Raw genomic sequence first — 18,953 nt, 5'->3', positions numbered from 1 at the left:
GGGCACCCGTGAGCCTCTTACTGAGCTTTGCCCAAATTCTCTCCAGGAGGGGAGAAGTCTGTGCTTCTGGCCCTCCCCCTCCCCACCGCCCCCAACCCCAGCCTGGAGGACGGGCTGCCGTAGCTTTTCCCAGGCTCCACCTCGGACGCTTCTACTTCTGGTTCACGGGCAGGGAGTTGACCAGTGTGAGAGCCACGGGCAGGGAGTTGAAGAAAACAGCAATCGACAAGCGACTCCACCTCCCCCTGGTGAGAGTGGGACGGAACGGCCCCGAGTGTGACTGCACAGGTAGGTGCAGACCCTGGACAGCTCCTTTTGCCGCTGTGCCTCGGATGGACCCACACATGAGGTCTCCTACTTCTGGGACGCGGGCCCGGAGCCGATGCGTCTGTAGGGCTTGCCCAAGTCCTGTGCCTGGAGTCCAGCAACCACTGCCCAACTTCCCAGACTCCGGAGCCCGGCCCAACATCTCCCTGAGGTCACTTCCTGTCCATCCCCCCAGCCGCATGACACCCCTGCCCGTCCCAGGTGGTTCTTTCTGTCACTTTCTTTTCCTGCAACTACCTCAGCCACAATGTTAAGGACACTCCCTCTTCTGGCTGTGAAGCTGTGATGGCAAGTTTACCCCTCTCTTGGCTTGTTTTGATCCTCCCATTAATAATGATAATGACAGGGGTGAAGATAATGATCACAGAGCAGGGGCCATTTATTGACAGGCTGGTCTGCGCTAGGTCCTTGGCCCACATTACGTACATTCCGACAAGAAGCTTTCAAGGCACCTCGAATTATGCCCATTTTCCGAGGAGCGCTTGTCCACGTCCCTGCTGTCTGACATTAAAACCCATGCTCCCTTCATGGCCCACATGAAGGCTCCCCCAGGACATCCTAGCTCTTTGCTCCCTTTGCCCTGAGAGGGTCAGGCGGCCGAATCTCTTCATCTGCACCGACACAGGGAAAAATGCAGGGAAGACAGCAATTCAGGGCACACAACCACCATGGCTCTGGGCTGTCTCCTTGTGTTTCCTCCAGTGTCCCTGCTTGAGGACAGCCTCACCCTCCCGCCTGCCTGTGCGGGTTTCCTGAACTGCAGGAGCAAATGAGCTCCACCTCCAAGCCCAGCCCCACCAAGCCGGCATCACAGGACCTGGGCAGGCTCTAACACCTGTCCCCCCACCGTTCCCCCACCCGCAACAGCACTTACTTCCTCTCTGCTGGAGCCTCTCTCTGATCCCTCTCCGATCGGGGGTCACCCTATTTCACACACAGCCTCGACAGAGGAAAGAGAAAAGCAAAGCAAGGCCAGTGGCCAGAGCTCAGGGGAGAACCAGAGGAAGGGGAGACAGAAACTTCCTGCAGTGACCTAGCCCAAAGGCAGAGCAGTGGGTGGGGAGAGGCAGGACAGGGGACAGCTTCCTACCCGTGATGTTGACCTCCACCTGGCCCGAGCGGGTGCCGATGGGGTTGGTGGCCTCACACACGTAGGTCCCTGCCAGGCTGTAGTTGATAGGCCCCCTGAAGAAGAGGGTTCTGTTCTGGGCCTCCACGCCCTTGGGGAGAGAGCCATTCAGCCTGCAGGGATGGGGAGACATGGCAGTGGGTTATGACCCTCCAGCCCAGAAGCTTCCCCGGGTGTCACCCAGCCTCCAAGACTCCCAGCCCTCTTGCTGAGTTGATAGGCAGGGTCTGTCTTGGACGGAGTACCAACAATAACCACAACAATAATCTCTTGCGTTTGGCAGACTCCCGTTATTCGGCATCTCACGCTCATGTCCCAGCACCGAGATGTAGACAGGCCGGAAAGGGACTGGTCCCACTGAACAGATGAGAAGCTCTTTGAGTTCAGGGTCAAAGAACACAGCTAGTAAGTGACAGAACTGGGGCTCTAGCCAGGTCTTTGGCTCCTGGCACGGCGCTCTCCCGACTACGCCTGGTTCCTGGTGCTAGTTGATAGTATAGACGTTCGGGTTCTCACCCCAGATCTACTGAGGTTGAGCCGCTGGAGCCACGGCTTGGAGATCTGTATCTTAACAAGCTGCTCAGGTGATGAGATGTGACCCATGTAGAGGAATCGTGCTCCGGTACACTCTCTCATTTTCTTGCTGGGCATATCATAGGCCATTTTCCTGGGGGAGACACAGGGGAGCCTCCTCCTGGTTTTCGATGTCACAAAGCTATTATTCTGTTGGACCTAGCAGCTCCCTGGTACACAGAGCCGAAACTGGTCACCTGTACCTTCAGATAACCCTTCTGGCTCCAGAAAGTGGAGGGTGAGAACTAGCTAGGGCAGGCCAATGCCTTCTACTTCCAGGAAACAGAGTGTAGACAATGTGGGCAGCCATCTCCTGGCCATCCATGTCAACCCGCTTCCTGGCTTCCCCACATCCGCCTTTCTATGCGTCCCATCCAGCTTTTCTCTGGGAAGAACCTTGGCTCGGGCCATCAGAGCCGGCTGGAGGGGCAGACAGGACCCTTCGAGAGCCAGGCTCAAAGACTGTGAAGCCAAGAATGGCACGGCGGGGTACGGGGCCAGCGCTCCACGGACGCAGGCATTCTGGGGTGACGGCTGCCCCCTCCTTGAGAATCTGGGGGTGCTGGAGAGAAGGAACGGGAACAAAGAAAGATCTGGGATGCTCCAGAAAGCCAGCTTCCCTGGGGACACCTCGATAAAAATAAATACCGGGGGCTGGGGTGGGAGTGACTCAGACTGAATCACCAAAGGAGAACGACTAGATTCTTTATTAGGGGGAAGAAGGCAGGCGGTTGATGAGGGGATCCCCCTCTGGCAGAATGGTTTGTCCCACTGACCCTGATGCTGTCGTGGCTGGGGTCTGTCGCAGCCCCTCCCCTTCTCACTGAGAATCCTGAACCAAGACCCTAACTTTCTCCCCACGTAACGCTCCTGGAGGTGGGGTGGGGTGCCTCCCTGTGACCAGCTAGGCACCCTGCAAGGCGACCAGCCAGCCCCAGAGCACTTACGTGGTCCAGTGGTAGTCGGTGGCAGGGGGGTTAGCATCGGCTTTGCACGTGAGCTTCACATCCGTCCGCTGCAGGTACCAGTTCCCATCAAACCCCTCGATGGTCACCTCGGGCTCGTCTGTGGGGCAAGGGACGATGTTTGAGAAGGGTGAGGTCAGGAGAGCAGGGCTTGGGGCGAGGGAGTGAGCCTCAGATGGGGCTGGGGTGGAAGGGGCAGTGACATGGAAAGAGCTGGAAGACGGGGAGAGAGGGGGGAAGACCCTCGGAACAGAAGCAGCAAGGGAATGGAGGAAGGAGGAGGACAGATGGGCACAGGAAGGAGATGGGGAAGAGAGAGGGGGGAGGACAATGCACCCCTGAAAAGAGAAAGGGAGGGGAAGGCTGGGGGGTGGGCAGGAGCAGAAAGGGGGCAAAGGAAGCAAAGGAAGAGAGATCAGAGCAAAGGAGGAGGGAGGGCTGGCAAGAGTGGGGCGGTAGGAGGGGACGGCAGCACCCCCCACCCCGAAACCCGCCTGCGCTGCGCCCTGCTCACACTGCACGTTGAGGGTGAGGCTTTCCCGGAAGCGGTCCATGTGGTAGTTGACGATGCAGGCCAGGGTCTGCCGGTGGGCTTCCCGGCTGGGCACCAGGCGGTAGCGGCTAATGACGGTCACCGTGCCGTTGGGGTTCCGGATCTCTTGGTACTCCGCCTCGCCCTTCAGGCGCGTTTCCCAGGACACCACGCTGGGAGGCTTCCCGTTGGCCGAGGTGCAGGTGGCCACCAGGACCTTGTCATCCTGCCCCTTCTTGGCTCGAAGCACCGTCTGGGTGCCCTCTACCCAGTTGGTGGGTTTGGCTGCGGGGAAGCAGAGGGAGCCGTGGGGCTAGTGCTACGGCTTCATCCAAAGTGTGCTGGCCCAGGAGGTCACCCTGGCCATCCCTGCCTCTGAGCTGTGCCCAAAGCCCCTCCCAGCCCTTCTCATGGGGACTGCTTCATGTCTAACCTGTGTCCTTCCTGCCCTACCTGGCACCCCCTTTGGTCAAGCGGAGGCCTTCCTGGAGTCTTGGCGTGCTCAAGGCTGGCGGCTCACGTGGCCCTTTTCCTTACCGTGGTGTCGGAAGCTTCTGCCTGCTTCCTGGTCACCCACAAAGTACCCTGTGGTGGGGGCTTCCAACCCGAACCGTGCCCCTCAGCTCTGTGCACAGCTAAGGCCTTGCATCCAATCCCGAGTGAGCTGTGGGACAGCCTGGCCGGAAGGGACCGGAAGCTTTGGGGGCATGCCAACCAAGAAGACTGGGGCCACCGAGGCACACGATGAGGGTGGCCAAGCCCCAGGCCACGGGCCTCTGCACGAGCAGGGGGGGGGGGGGGGGTGAGGCCAGCTTACCCATTACAGTGAGGTTGAGCTGGCTCTCTCGATTGCCAGCAGGGAAGGTGGCGAACTCGCAGATGTAGACGCCCTCGTCCTCCAGCTCAAGGCGGGAGAGGCGGATGGTGCCGTCGGTGAAAGAGGGCCGCAGGAATTCTACGCGCTCACGGTAGGGAGCCAGCACGGAGACGCCCATGGCGGGGTTGTAGATGGCCACATTCTGCTTGGAGCCGTTGGTGGCCTTCTGCCACGTGACCTGGGTGATCTTCACGCCGGGCAGCGGGTTGGCGAAGCTGCAGTGCAGGACCACGTCCGTGCCGATGAAACCGTACATGGAGTCGTTCACCTGGACCACCTGGGCGTGGGCGCCTGGTCAAAGGAGCCGGCGGGACTGGTCAGTGACAGGCACAGCCGCCCGCCCGCCCCCGACTCCCTGTGCGCTGCTCTTTTCTTTCTACCCCTTGTTACTCTTGATTCTGATCATAAGAATAAATAATTGCTTGTTACTAAAGCACTCTGGAGGATGCTGAAAAAGACCGTGATCCCCACCACTCAGAAGGATCACTGATCGTCTTGTAGGAAATCCCTTCTTTTATTTTTTTCTCGCTATATTAATTTCTCGATCTCCAGGTTTCTCTGCATGACCATCTTTTTTTTAAGACGAAATCAGAATGATACTGTACGTATTGTTCCATAGCTGCCTTTTTGTCTAGCGATGCATTACCCATAGTGCTCCATTGGGCAGTAAATACATACCTACACCCTTATTTTTAATAAGGAGTCGAATGCACTGCTTTCCCTAGGAGCCATCAACTGCCTCACCTTCCTGGGCCTCAGTTCCCTTCTGGCAAATGGGGCATAGAATCCAGTCCTCTACCTCACGGGGTTGCTGGGAGAACCAAATGAGACTAACGAGAAAGCGTCAGGAGGCAGGAGGCGCTGACCATGCGGGCTCACGGTGGCCACCATTATGCTCCCCGCCATGGTCTTCTCCCTCAAGGCGGAGTGCCTGTGCCCTGGGGTGCGCTGGCTCCGTCCCTCTCACGGGGCCCGGGCCGCTGCTCAGAACATGCCATGTTTCCATGTTCCCTTCCTCTCTCTCTCCCTCCTCCTATCACTCCTAGACCCTTGCTCGTGCAGTTCCCTAGAAAGCCCTAGAAGGCTCTCCCCCCTCCTTCCCCTGTGGATCTCCCACTCGGGCCACCTCCTTTGGGAAGCTTCCCAGATCTTCCCTGCACGTGTGAATCCAGCCACTTCTGTCACAGATCTTTTCTGCCTCCGGATGTGGTTGTTCACGCCTGTGACTTCTCCGCCAGCACAGGGTCTGTGTCTTTCCCAGTCGCCCCAGCCCCAGCGCCCAGCCCAGCATCTGGCACACAGTAGGTACTCAGTAGATAGGTCTGGCCAGGCAGACTGCAACGGAACCCATGGGAATAGAGATTTGCAAGAAGGAGGGAGTGATCAGTGGCGTTGGATGAATGAATAAATTCCCCCCAGTCTCCTTACTGATTGCTTTGTTTCGCTAGAACGGCTTGTTTGAGCTTTTCCCTGATCCTGAACGCAGGGCAGAGACCCTCCAGCGGGTCTCTCTGGCCCAGGCTCTTTCTTGAGCTCTGTTATTGGCCACGCATCTGTACCCTTCATATTGTCGTATCCTTACTTCACTCAGTTTATTGAGCACCATCGATAATATCAATGCCGGGTCCTGTACTGACCTAGAGGCGGGGGGATGGCCTCAGTGGCTCCCCAAGGGAGTGGAAACTCGGGGCTCACCTTAGCCTCTGCATGGTGGAGGCACAAGAGCAGGGCACACTCCTCTGAGGGCTTGGAAGCCCATGATAGGGGAAGCTGTCCCCCCCCACCCCTCCCCTAAGGAGGGCACGGGCTGTGTCTCCGGGGTCACTGCAGTGTCCTCTGTGTGTACCATACAGCAGATACTCAAAAATTTGCTGAATAAATAGATCTTTGGCCCCTTGTCATGCCCTGAAAGCTTCCCCAGTGCTCCCTCCTTCTTTATGCCTATTCACATCCATGCAGCCCTTCAAGGCCCACCTGGGAGTGCCCCCACCCCTACCCCTCCAGTTGTCCCCCTGGCCGGTGTGTGGGGTTCTGACATGTCCTTGGGCAGAGAGCACCGTGGGCTGGTGGGAGTACAGGAGGAAGCACCCACCAGGGAGGCAGGAGGGTTGGGTTCTGCTCAGCCCTATTTTGAGCTGAGACCTTGGCCGGTCACTTCTCCCTCCCAAGCCCTATCTTCCTCCTCTATGAGAGAGCGGGCTGGACTCCCCAGTCTTAGTGGTCCCTTCTGGGCCTGAGTCTGATCCCCTGAACCGCAGCCCAGCCTCGCTGAGGCCCCACCCCAGATAGAGTCCCATGGTGAGGTCAGCGGGCCAGACAGCCCAGTACTCCTGCTGACTGGCCAGCTGGCAGGCGGCTAAGCCCCAGGCCCTCCCAGGAGGATAAGTGGGTGCTCCCCCCCCTCCCCCCCGCCTCCACTCACCAACCTGCTGGAGGTTGCCCAGCAGCTGAGATAATGTGGGTATAATTGGGGAACTTTCACCACACAAAGCCAGAAACAGGAAAAGCCAGTTGGGAGGGCTTGGGCTATAGGTTGTGTGTGTGTGTGTGTGTGTGTGTGTGTGTGGTGGGGGGGGTTGGCGTGAGGGCGCCAGGAACCATCTTGGGATTGGTGCCAGGGCATGGGGGGGCCTATAGCCGGACATAGCCCACCAAGCCTGCCGCGACCCCCTCCGCCTCCCCACCCCCCGCTCCCCGCAGGTGTGGGGACAGGCAGGCTTCAGCGGCCGGCACACACACTGCCATTCATTTGCTGCGTCTTCAGCAGTGACCTCACCCTTCAGAGCTGTGAATGCCAGGAGCGAAGATCGCTGATAGTGGCCTGGGCGTGGGGGCGGGGCGGCCGCTGCCAGGGGCCCGGGCACCCTAGCGGCCCCGTCTCATGCATCGGTGCCTCACCAGGCCAAGGAGGCCTTCCCCACCCTAATGTCTGTTTTGGGGTTAAGGCCCCTTTCTCCTCTCCAGTGTGGCTCTCCCAGAAGCAACCCCACAGGGAGCAGTAAGGAGAGTGCCTGGGGTGTCCACCCACTGCACACAAAGTGGGTTCTCCTGGCCCTTGCCCCTTTTGCGCTAGTGAAGAGTGGGCAGGCCAGAGTGGGAGAGGACCTCTAAGGTGCAGGCAGACTTATTCTGGTGTTCACCTCTCCATCCACAGCCTAGTGGGCACAAGGGAGCTTTTGGAGCATAGGGTTTGGGGCCACTCCCTGACCCCAGAGGAAGTGGGAGGGGCTGGGGCCACTGGCAAGGTCTGAAGACCCTCCCTTAGCCCTCCACCCCACTCCGGGCTAAGGGACCCAAAGCTCTTGCTTCTGGCTTGGGGCTTCCCGTCTTTTTTTTTTTTTTTTTTTAATGAGAGAGAGAGAGAGAGAGAGAGAGAGAGAGAGTGCTTACGCGTGTGTAAGCACAAGCACGAATGGGGGAGGGACAGACAGAGAGGGACAGAGAGGATCTCCACGCTGTCAGCTCAGAGTCTAACTAGGGGCTCGAACTCACAAACCGGCAGATCGTGACCTGAGCCGAAATCAAGAGTCGGACGCTCAACCGGCTGAGCCACCCAGGTTCCCCGGGGCTGCCAGTCTTGGACCGAGGGTGCAGGGTTGGGGAGAATGTCCCTCATTCTTTAGACTGGTCAGGTTGGGAAACTTTCAGAGAAGGGGGGCAGACCTCCAGGGTCTGGGTGCGGCAATGAACGGGAGAGTGGGGATCCCCACTGAAAAGGCAGAGAAAGGGCTGGATCAGGGCAGGAACCCAGGAGGAGGACCCTCCTCTGTGCAGGAAGAGGTAGAACCATAGGCCTCGTCTGGAAGGCCCGGGGCCAAGGGGCAGAAGCAGGAGGGCAGGCTGGTCCAAGTGTCTGCACCAACCACTCAGGCCCAGATGACCTGGAAGGTGAGCTCGCTGCCCGAGCTCCTCCCACCCTCTGAGGGGCTGCCCCTGCCCCCCTCACCCCCCCTCAGTATTGCATGGGCTTGCGAAGAGCCAGACGGTGTGGCTTTGCAGACTCCCTCTGTCACTTACGAGCCGAGAAACGTTGGGCAAACGACTCAACCGCTCTGTGCCTCAGTTTGCACTGAGATTTCTCGTCTGTGAAACGGGGATTACAACAGCACCTATCCCATGCAGTGGTCCTAAGGATCAAATGACCACACGGGAAGCTAGAGAGCGGCACTTAGCACAGAATGGGACGGTCAGTAAGTGCTGGCTGCCATCATCCTCCTCCTCCTCACCACCACCTTCGTCGTCATCTGTATCCCTTTATTTTCTGTTTCCTGGCGTGCACGTCTAGCGTGTTTCTTGTTGTGTGTCCCCCGGCTCCCAACAGATCGCGACTCCCTGTGTGAGAGGGAAGGCACCGGCGAGACCTCGGGTTTTGTTTGGCCACATCGCGGCTCCCTGGCAGGGTCTAGGGCCTGGAGACTACCCTGCTAACTTTCTGTGGTTCCCCGGGCAGTTAGGGTGGTCCACACAAGGCATCGTCTCTCCTTCCTCACAGGCCCCCTCTTACATGAGAGGCAGGGGCTGTCCCAGATGTGGAAACCAGGACCACTAAAATGGTACCACACTGGACCTCAGTAGAACACGTGATCCATGGTTTTACAAAGGAGGAGTCCAGAGTCCACGAGGGGCTTGGGGACATGGAGGGGCAAATCCAACCCAGTGCGCTTCCCACCCTGCCTTTTTATAAGGGACTCCCGTTCTCAACCTAACCCCCAGGGCCTCCCTCCCTCTGGGCGGTGTCCCTCCTGGAATAAAGCTCAGAGCCTCTCTTGCTCCCTTTGATAAGTGGCAGGAATACCGGTTACATTACCGTAGCCACAGTGCCCGGGGGCTGCCCTGCACTGGGCTTGGTGGTGGTGGGGGGGCGTTGGGGGCCAGGGGTAAAGCGCAGTGGAAGCCAGGTGGGGGCACCTCCAGGAGGCTGTGTACAGAGGAGGGAGGAGCCAGAGAGGTGGGGAGTGAAAGGTAGAGCGATCCATGGGAACCTCTGCCCTCAGTAGAGAGGTTCTTGCATCCTAGGGATATCAAGGAATGTTTTTCTTTTTGATCTCAAGCACTGCCTGTATTCTCCCTGACCACTCTATGGGCTCCACGGTCTGGGACTCAGGCCCCTGGGGCCTGTGTGCCAGTGCCTCAGTTTCCCCATTGGAGCTCCGGTTGGGCGGTTCGGGCTGCCTTCGTGGCTGCCCAGAAGTGCTGAGCCAACAAGGCAGGCGTCGGGCCGGCCCCCCGAGACGTCACAGACGTGCAAAAGCCCGAGCTCAGCAACAAAACACAAAGGCTCCTCAGTTGTGGCCGACAAACCTGCTCCCCAGGGCCCTGCCCGCCTGCCCTGCCCGCCATGGAGCTAATCTGAGGCTGGGGCCATGGGTTCCCACGCAGTGGGGTGTGGCCCAGAATGGGGGGGGCACTCTGCTCCCTGTACCCACCTCAAGCAGTTTCTCTTCCCGCCCTTTGAAACTTCAGACCCTTCTCTCCCTGGCCAGGCAGGCTGGGACTGGGCCCATGTGGGTGAAAGTGGCGGGGGGGGGGGGGGGGGGGGGGCGGGGAGGGGGACGGACACAGGCAAGGGGGGAGGGGTTCTGGGATTTCTGGCACAGACCACCTCTTTTTGTGTCCCCCATCCCCGCCGGGGTACCCTCAGTTGGGCGGTCAGCAGTGGCAGACCTGGCCTGGAGGCAACCGGGGACACCCTGGGGGAGGAGCGCTGGGGACCTCACGGGGGGGCCTCTCTGAGACCAGAATCCTTTGGGGTCCATCTCTAGAGCTTCCCAGGGATCCCCCTCCCTCCCACCACCCCAGAACTGGCAGAAAGGAAGAGGACCATCCGGTCAGAAACCAGCTAAGTGGTAAGTGGGGATGATTCACCTATGGGGGCAGGGGGAGGGGAGGGCCTCCAGCCGAAACCCTGCTGAGTCAGCACAGCGACCTGAAGGCTACAGGGCCCCTCCTCCCAGTGCAGCTACTTCCCCAAATGTCAACTCCCAGGCTGGCCAGCTCCTCACTTTCGGATGCCAAGGCTGATCCACCCGGGGGAGAGGCTGGCAAGGAGACGGTGTGATCAGGAGGGAATCCCCTTTCTAGGGCCCCCTCCTCTGGGCAAGGTTTGGCCAGTCAGTGTTGCCCAGACCCAAACGCTCTGCCCCCAAGGACCCACATGAGCAGGCTTCTCACTGAGGTTCTCTGAACTTGTCCTGTCCCGTATCTATGTCTCCTCATTATTCAGGAGCCCCCTAGGGCCCAGGCTGCATCTCTACCCTCGGACTCCCCCGCCATGCCCGGGACGGGGTCCAGGGTGTCCCCAGGTCAGAGGGCACAGAAGCATCAACTGACCCGGTCCTTGTCCCCACACCCCTAGCCATCCCTCGCTGGGGCTCAGTGCCCCTGCCTCCTGCACGCAGGTGCTCTGCCTGGTGGGTGTGGGCCCTGGGGGACCCTGTCTGGGAGCAATGCCTGCTGGGATGGCTCCAGGTGTCCTGGGGCCTTGAGTCCCCGCTGCATCCACCTTGCCGGCAGAGGTGATAACATCCCATGATCCCACAGTCAGGGCTAATTGCTACTGTCCAAACCCAGGCGCCTCTGCCCCTTCATTTGGGGTCACAGAAATTGCCGATGTTTTCTTCTTCTTGGCTGATGCCCCCCCCACCCCAACCCCCGACTCCCCGACACAGAGTTGGTTAATGATGGGCTGTGGGGCTGGCGCCAGAGCCTTGGGCGGGTGAGTGCAGTGCGTGGGAGAGGAGGGGGCGCGGCAGCCTGGGAAAAGCAGGAGAAGGAGCCCAGGATCTTCCAGACGGGCTGGGCCAGCCCAATCCCCAGCAGCATGAAAGCCGGGAAGCCCCGGGGTTGTGGTGACGGCGCTGGGGGCTGCTCTGGCAAGTCCCGTCTCTCTGAAACCTAGCAGGACAGGTTGGGGGACAGGGATGAATCAGGGAACTGCGTTTTGTCTTTTCCCACCGAGGAGCAAGTGGCCAGGGACATCTGGATCTCTCCAACAGGCCAGTTTCACATTGGCTACCCCCTCCCCAAGGCCCAGGGCAAGGCCAGTCCCGAGCAGCACCTCTTGGCTCTGCCCCTCACCATCTCTAGCCTTCTGGTTCCACCTTTTGGTCCCCTCTGTACCACTCACCCTTTACCTGTCACACTCCCTCTGGCCAGGCGGTGGGGAGGAAGGGTACATATCGGAGATCAGGAGAGAAGTCTCTGGTCCCCACTACTTGGTTACGGTTTTCTAGATGGCCTTAGGTAGGTAGGCCAGTTCCCCTCCCTGGCCTCAGTGTCCCTTTCTTTAAAATGAGAGTGTTGGGACCCCATGACCCCGGCAGACTATACTTTGGACATAACCTGTCTGGCCCTCTCTCTGCCCTACCTCTGCACCTTCCCTGGACCAGACTCTGGACTGTTTCTACCAAGTGGCTGCTCCACCTCTGTATACTGCCCAGCTCCTCCAGGAAGGCCTCCCAGATCGACTGGGATGCCAGGCAAATCCAGGCTACACGCACAGGGTTCTTCCGCGTCCGCGCGAGCACAGCGGGAATTCATCTTTGTTCTCTATCCCCACTGGCCCCAATCCAGACTCCCCCTGAGCCCCCTCCCGCCAGCGCAGCCCCTTCCCTGCCCCCCCACCTCCAGCAGAGTCTCACTTCCTTATTTTCTCAACACTCCCGGGCCACGACTGCAGCCCAGCTAAGCAAATCCCAAACCCTTCCCTTTGCCCCTTAGCACCCACCATCTCGCTCCTCCTGCCTTGTCCCCTCCTTCTTCCCAAGACCTGCCCCGGTGCAGGCCACAGTCACCGCTTACCCGGCCACTGTAGCATGACGCCAAGCCTACGTAACTGCCTCCAGGCCTTCCCCTAACCCGTTGGCCACTTTTTTTATTTTAATGTTTTTATTTATTTTTGCGAGAGACAGCTTGGGCAGGGGAGGGGCAGCGAGAGAGAGAGAGAGAGAGAGAGAGAGAGAGAGAGAATCCCAAGCGGGCTCTGTGTTGCCAGCACGGAGCCCGAGGCGGGGCTTGAAGCCACCAACCGTGAGATCGTGACCTGAGCGGAAACCAAGAAAGAGCTGGATGCTTAACCAACTGAGCCACCCAGGTGACCCCGCTGGCCACTTGCTAAATCTGGAATCCTTTTCTGTTTAAAATCCTTCCATGGTTTCCTGCAGCCCCCGGGATCAAGTCCAAAGCCCTTTTGGGCTCTGGACCTCATCTTGGGCGTCAGAGCCTGCAGCCATCTCCTCTCCCTCCTCTCTCTCTCCTGCCATATGGAACAATACCATCCATTCCCTGCCCTGTTACTCCCTCTGCCGAAAGCACATACCCCATTTCCCTGCCTCGGTCCTCTTCATCCGTACTCAATGAGCTGAGCCTTGATTTTGAGGAGGTGGCTTCCTGGGGCACACCCCCTGCCCCCGAGTGGGGTAGTCCAGCAGCCCGAGGGCCCAGTACCTGCACACACATCCATCACAGCATCTCCCCGGCTGAGGGCAAAGGCCGGGGCTTCAGCCAGTGCCTGGCATACAATAGGGTAAGGGGGCCCCGAGCAGCTGGTGAAGGCTGCAAGCCAGATGGGGCTCCAGACCAGGCTCGGCAGGTAGGGCGGGAGGAAAGAGCTGGGAGGTGAGGCCTCCCGGCTGCACCGAGGGCCAGCAGGTCAGGGCCGGAATCTTCTCCCTGACTGGAGCCGGGAAGCTGCACCCCAAAAGGTAGAGGTCCGCCTGACCTCTTGCCTCCCCACGGCGTCGCATCCTCTGCCGGCTTCCCAGTTGTCACTTCTTGCTTCCTTCCCTCTCTCCTCTGTCCCACTTCCTAGCACCCAGCCCCACTCCCTTCCTCACTCTAGACCAGAGGTGAAAAATATTCTTCTCACCCAAGCAAGCTGCAGCCGGAGGCCCTGCTCCCAAGGTCTTCGCCCTGCGAGGCCTACACCACCCGCCCCCCGCACCCCCCCGCCCCTCCGGTGCCATTCCCTTCCCAACACACGGCCTGGGTTTCTCCTGGCCTGGCCTTTTGAGGCCTCGAAGGCCTGGCTCTAAGTCTGGGGTTTCCACGGGTCCCATCTCCGCAGCCCGCGCCGACCGCGTCCACCCCACCTGCGCAGACGACACGTCTCACAACAGACGCCCACGGCGGCCAGGGCTCCCCTCAGCGAGGGTGCGTCTTTAATGCCGTATTTTGGGGAGCGTAGGCGGCAGCCTCTTCAGAAGGCTCGTGTGGGGGTGGGAGAGGCTGGGGGCTGCCTGAAAACAGAGGGAGAATTCCCTGGGCCTCCCCAGAAGAACCTCTTAAAGTCTCAGTATCAACATATGCACTGTCTCAGTCCTGTGGGTTCTGTGCCGATGTTCACCACCTGTTTGGAAGTGGAAATCTCTAGATGTGCCTCTTGCCAGGAGGGACCTGTCTGACCACCCCGGTGCCCAGCCCTGCCCACGCGCCGTCCGGCTCCAGTCAGCTGTCTGCACCCGAGGCTGGGGGCTCGGCCGGTGCCGAGAGGGGACCGAGAACGTACCTGCCTCTGTGCGGGTACATTCTGAGAGGGAAGGGTTGGGTGGGAGACTGACAGGGAAGGGGTTAAGAGGACGGTGGCGGGGGCGTAGAAGGTCAGTCATCCATGAGCACCGAGCTGGAGTTCAGATGGGCCCGGGCTTGTACATGCGACTCACTGGCTGGGTGACTGAGCAAGCGTCAACCTCTCTGTGCCTCAGTTTTCTCATGCAAGAAGTGGGAATAATTAATACTGCCATTGCCTAGGGTTGACGTGACGATTAAGTGAGATAATTCATACACGCTCTCAGTGCGGCGCTGGGCACGTAGTTATGCTGCATAAAGGGCCATATTATTGTTATTACAGTCTCAGGGGAAGAAGCTGCCCAGAAATCAGGTAGGCTGGCTTCCATTCTGCTTCTGCTAACCGTCGGGAGATCTTGCGCAAGTCCTTGCTATGGTGAGGCCACTGCCCCCGAGCAGAGGTCCTCGACCTCCGCACTGTTGACGTTTGGGGCCTGATGATTCTTTGTTGCAGGGCTGACCTGTGTTTGGTGCCACCGCTGGCCTCTGCCTACCCTTCCTCCGTTGTGACAACCGAAAGTATCTCGAGAAGGTGCCAAATGTTCCCTACGGGGCAAAAGGACTGTCCTAGAGGAGAGGGCATGGAGCTCGGGCAGGGGTGCTGGCGTGAGTGAGGGATGTGCAGGGCAGACCCACGCCAGCCAGGGCAGGAGGGTAGGGGCGGGTGGGCTCTCTGGAGGGGAAGTATCCTGCGTCCTGGGACAGAGGGCCCAGAGGTGGATCAGAGCAGGGGTGCAGGCCTTCCGGTGTGGAGAGCCTGCCGTCAGCTCTGTAGGAGGAGGAGTGTGAGGTGTGTGTTTGGGGAAGACAGGTGGAGAGGACTGGAGGCCCCGGGGAGCCTCGGAGCTGACTGCCCCGTGCTGTCAGAACATGGGTTACAGAATGGCACGTTCTCAGAGGACAGATCAGGAGAGACGCAGACAGTGGAAGGGTGGCTGGAAGCCTTGGGTAGGGAGGCGGGGAGGCTGCGGAGACCAGGGCGTGTGTTTCTGAGAGCAGAAACGAGGTCAGGCAGCGTCTTCCTCCGGCTGGTAAACCGCTATCATTTCGGAAGGTTTGCACCTCATTTGGTTCCTGCTTAAGTGAAATCCACAACATGTGTTCCCTGCATTAGTGGAGTGTTTGTGCTTAATTAGTGGCAAATTCTTTCATATTAAAGTCATTAAGTTTTGCCGTTTGCTCTTCTCACCCCGGGCCTGGCTCTCTTCTGTCTTTCCTTTTAATGCAGGCGGCCTGACTACAGGTTGTTCAGTTTCTCGGCCTCGGGAGGCATGCACGCGCATGTGCACATCCTCCCCCCCGCCCCCCGCCCCTGCCACCACGGGCATTCGGACCCTCCAGCATCAGCCCTTGTGCCCGTCCCACCCTGGGCTGGCATTTGTAGCTCCCAGCACCTCCGTCCCGTGCCAGGTTCCTCCATGTGGGCCGCCAGCTCTGCCTCCTGCCCCTGGGGGCTCCTCCTAGGGCTGGACTGGCAGGGGCCTTCCAGACTTCTGGGTACGGGCCGGGGCACAGCAGCTGGTGGGGAAATGAGCCCAAGCCCACAGCAAGGCCTTGGTCTCAGCGGTCCCTCGTGCTGAAACGCGGGACCTCCGTGAAGACGCCCGTAGCCACCGCATGGTGGTGATGCCATTCGGGCCCAAGACAACCTCCTCACCTGCTTTTGAGGCAGCCCTAAGAAGGTGCCTGCTACAGGTCCTGAACCTGTTTCATTTCTGGGCAGGACTCACTGGTCTGGACAGTGGAGCTGTCTCAGAAACCCAGGCTACGTCTGGGTAGCACCCCAGTGGGGCCTGGGGCTGACTGGATCCCAACACGGGTGAGCGGAACTTAGGGAAAAGGGAAGGGAGTGTCTTTTAATGGCCCTTCTGTCACATTCACAACCTCCCTACTGCTCTGGCTCAGACACCGCCTCTAATTCCGGTTCTCTCCCCAGTCTGAGGCTCAAGTGAAAATGAACATTTCTCTTCCAAATATAAGCCACAGGTGCTGAATCCCTCGAGCCCTTCCAGCCTCTCTGATGACACTGTACCCACCCCGCCGCTAGCCCTGAGAAGCAGCCTCCCCAGCCGCAACGTAAACCCCAACACCAGCCCCGGCCCAATCCCAAAGTCAACACCAAACCAGACCCTGAGACCTGGGTTATCGTATCACCCTACCCCTGGTGGTAAGCTCTTACTGGTTTCAACCACAGGAAGAAGTGGAACGCGACGTGTGGCCGCCATTTCAACCCTAATCTCAATTCACCCCTGGTCTGGACTCAGCCTCAGCTTGGGGGCACCCCAGGAGGAAGGAAGTCTGGCTCACAGTTTTGTTTTCTTTTCCCATCTGACAGTCTTCCCTTTTGGTGTAGCCAGAGGAAGTGGGGTCTCCAAAGGGTCCTGACGTCACAATGAAGGGAGAGGCTGGCTGAGGTTGAAGGCCTCCCCTAGGTGGGTGGGTCTGCTTGACGGGGGGGCGGGGGGGGGGCACTGGGCTTCCCATGCCATCTCGCTCTCCCACCATGCCACCTGCAGCTGGGCCATGTAGACATGGGCAGTCCCTGGAGAAAAGCCTGCCCTGGGCTGTCCCTTCCCCAGCGCCCAGGAGGCTGAAAGGGGTGGTGGGTGGGCACGCACTTTCTAGTTTGTCCTGAGCATTTCAGCCTCAGCTCTTACTCTAGCAGTAGGACCCAACGCCTCCCCGAAGCCCAGCCTTCTCACCCACAAAATAGGCCCAAAGCAAGGCCACCTTGTTTGGCTGAGGAAGGAGGGAGGGCATCTGTATAAAAGGACTTCCTTGGTCCTGGGGCCTCCGGGGACACCGCCTGCCTGGCCTCCCTGGGCTGCCGGCCTCAGGCTGTCACCTTGCCTCCTTCCTCAGCATTGAAATCATCACCCTCTTCTTGGCAAAATGCTGAGGGGAGCGGGTCCCTACCGTTGCCACGGCCTGTCCTCTTCCTGCCCCACGGGGCAGGGCTACAGGGGATGAGGGGACCCATGAGGCAGGAGGTGAAAACCCCAAGACCCAGCCATTCCCCTCAGCACCCCTGTCACTGGGAGTGTCAGAGTTTTTAATAGAGGGGGGTTGTCTCGCCCATGCTCTTCCCCCCCCCCCGCCACCCCGCCATCCCTTTGCCCAACATAAATCTATCAGGAGCCGCGCCCAGTCCCGCTTCCAGCTCAGACTTGTTGGGGTTTCAGGAGTCACTGGGTAGGGGCCCGGCATGCCAAGACCTGTTTCCTGTCCTGCCTTGCAGAAAGAGTGAGCACGTAGGCAGTGGGGCATGGCGCCCAGCTGGAGGGGTGCAGCCCAGCCTCCTGGCCACCCGCTTCCCCTCGCTCCCCTCCTTCCCCCTCCTGCCCATTCTCATGCCCTCTTTGCCATGCCCACCACACTGCTCAGAATGGTCCCCGGAAGCCCAGGGGCGGCTGGTGGCAGAGGTGTGTGTGTTGGGGGGGGGGAGGGGGTTCACATTCTGCCATGTCTGAGAAGGGTGCTGCCTGCCACCTTCAGCTGCCCCAAGATTGGGTGCTTAGCAGCACAAGCCAGGGGTCTCACATGCTCCCGTCCCTCCCTAGAAGAGAAAGTACAGAAGGATGATGTTCCCTGCCAGGCCCTTGCCAATGGATGGCAACAACAGTTAACACATGTATATAACTTATCTGTGCCAGGCCCAGGCCTGAGTGTTTACTTATATTAACTCACTTAATCCTCATAACCACTCCGGAGCTGGGTAGCCTTATTGTCTCCATTTTCAGAGATGAGGAAACAGAGAGGTCAAGTAACCTGCCTAAGGTCACACTGTCTATGAAGCCGATTCCACGCACGCGGTCTCCACGAGGCTCAGTTCAGGGAGAGGCTACGCTCTTCACCACGACACGGGCTGCCCTTGGCCTTCCTTTCTTCCCTTCCTGGGGAGACGAGTGGCCCGCACACACCCGCAAGCCCCAGAATCACGGGAAAGGGTGGGACTTGATGCACGGGACCCTTGCCGATTGGGAGCCAAGGTGATGGGGTTCTTTGTTGGGAGGGCAGACGGCACCCCCTCTATTCCCACCCGTCAGGACCACAGGGCTGGCTGGGACCGGGGCCTTCCTAGCCAATGAGATGTTACTGGAAGCCTGAAACACATAAAACCATCATTCTCCCCTTGTTCCCTTTCCCTTCCGGCTCGGGAGTTACAAAACTTGACCCCTAGTCTAAACTCTGCCAATCTCTGGCTATGGGTCTTCCTCCTTCTGTTCCTGGGATTCTCCACCTGGGAGATGGAAGGGTCACATCCTCCCTCATTGCCTCTGGGGCCTTGGGATGACCAGGTGTGGATGCCGAAGCTCTGGAAATTCGAATGATGGCCACCGCTGATGATGTGTCAGGCGTTTACATATATAATCTCACTTGGTCTTCATGGCCAGCCCACAAGAGGAGTCCCCTCAGCCCCAGGGTCAAAGAGGAGAGTGACTGCCAACTTCTGTCCTTTCCCCAAACCCCAGAAATGTGGGGTTCTGCTACTCTTCTCATTTTTCATCCCTGCTCCTCCTACCTGGCATGCGTTGCCCACCTACTCTGGGTAGTTAACTACCCTGAAGCCCAGGAAGTGGTCAGCAGGTGCTCAGGAAAAATCGGCAGAGATTCTTCACCCCCCTCCCTGAGCAGGGGACTGGAGGCCTGGAGGGGGTACTGTGGGGTCCACTCGGTGCCCAAGGTGAGCGCAGAGCGCGGACAGAGAGCTCCCAGCCAGCTCCACTGGCGGGCTTCCCACCAGAGGCTGCCGGGATAGCATGTCAAATTAGCTTAATGAGCGAGGCCCCAGCTTTAATTGGGGCCCTCTGCTTTGCTGTGCTGTCTCCTGCTTTCATTTTTAATGCTGGGAAAGGGTGGGTTTTCTTTCTCGCGCCTGTGCGTTTTCACCCTGGCTAATGGCTCCTCGCTCCGAAAGGCCCCTACAATGCTAATTGGGTTTAATTACTGGGGTAATTAATGATTCTATTGGAAAACTGAAATGTC

General features: G+C 59.2%; 1 protein-coding gene and 1 long non-coding RNA gene across 5 annotated transcripts in view; one reads left to right on the top strand and one right to left on the bottom strand.

Moving 5' to 3' along the window:
* The window catches only part of NECTIN1 (nectin cell adhesion molecule 1), a 92,818-nt gene that overhangs the window by 42,245 nt on the left and 31,620 nt on the right, over positions 1 to 18,953 (bottom strand). For all 4 annotated transcript variants that reach the window (XM_019468877.2, XM_019468874.2, XM_019468878.2 and 1 more), the window contains exons 2-5: positions 4,344 to 4,694; positions 3,509 to 3,811; positions 2,977 to 3,094; positions 1,418 to 1,569 (exon numbers count right to left, since the gene is read on the bottom strand). In XM_019468877.2, the coding sequence (XP_019324422.2) occupies positions 1,418 to 1,569; positions 2,977 to 3,094; positions 3,509 to 3,811; positions 4,344 to 4,694 (924 nt within the window). The remainder of the gene's footprint in view (positions 1 to 1,417; positions 1,570 to 2,976; positions 3,095 to 3,508; positions 3,812 to 4,343; positions 4,695 to 18,953) is intronic.
* Positions 1 to 18,953, top strand: part of LOC109278515 (uncharacterized) — a 291,024-nt gene that overhangs the window by 255,392 nt on the left and 16,679 nt on the right. The gene's annotated exons all lie outside the window — the stretch shown is intronic.

This window comes from Panthera pardus, unplaced genomic scaffold, assembly GCF_024362965.1.
Source record: "Panthera pardus isolate Hobbes unplaced genomic scaffold, ASM2436296v1 HiC_scaffold_12, whole genome shotgun sequence".
NCBI lineage: Eukaryota > Metazoa > Chordata > Mammalia > Carnivora > Felidae > Panthera > Panthera pardus.
Note: the sequence above shows the minus strand (reverse complement) of the source record. Positions and strands in the feature narration are given on the sequence as shown.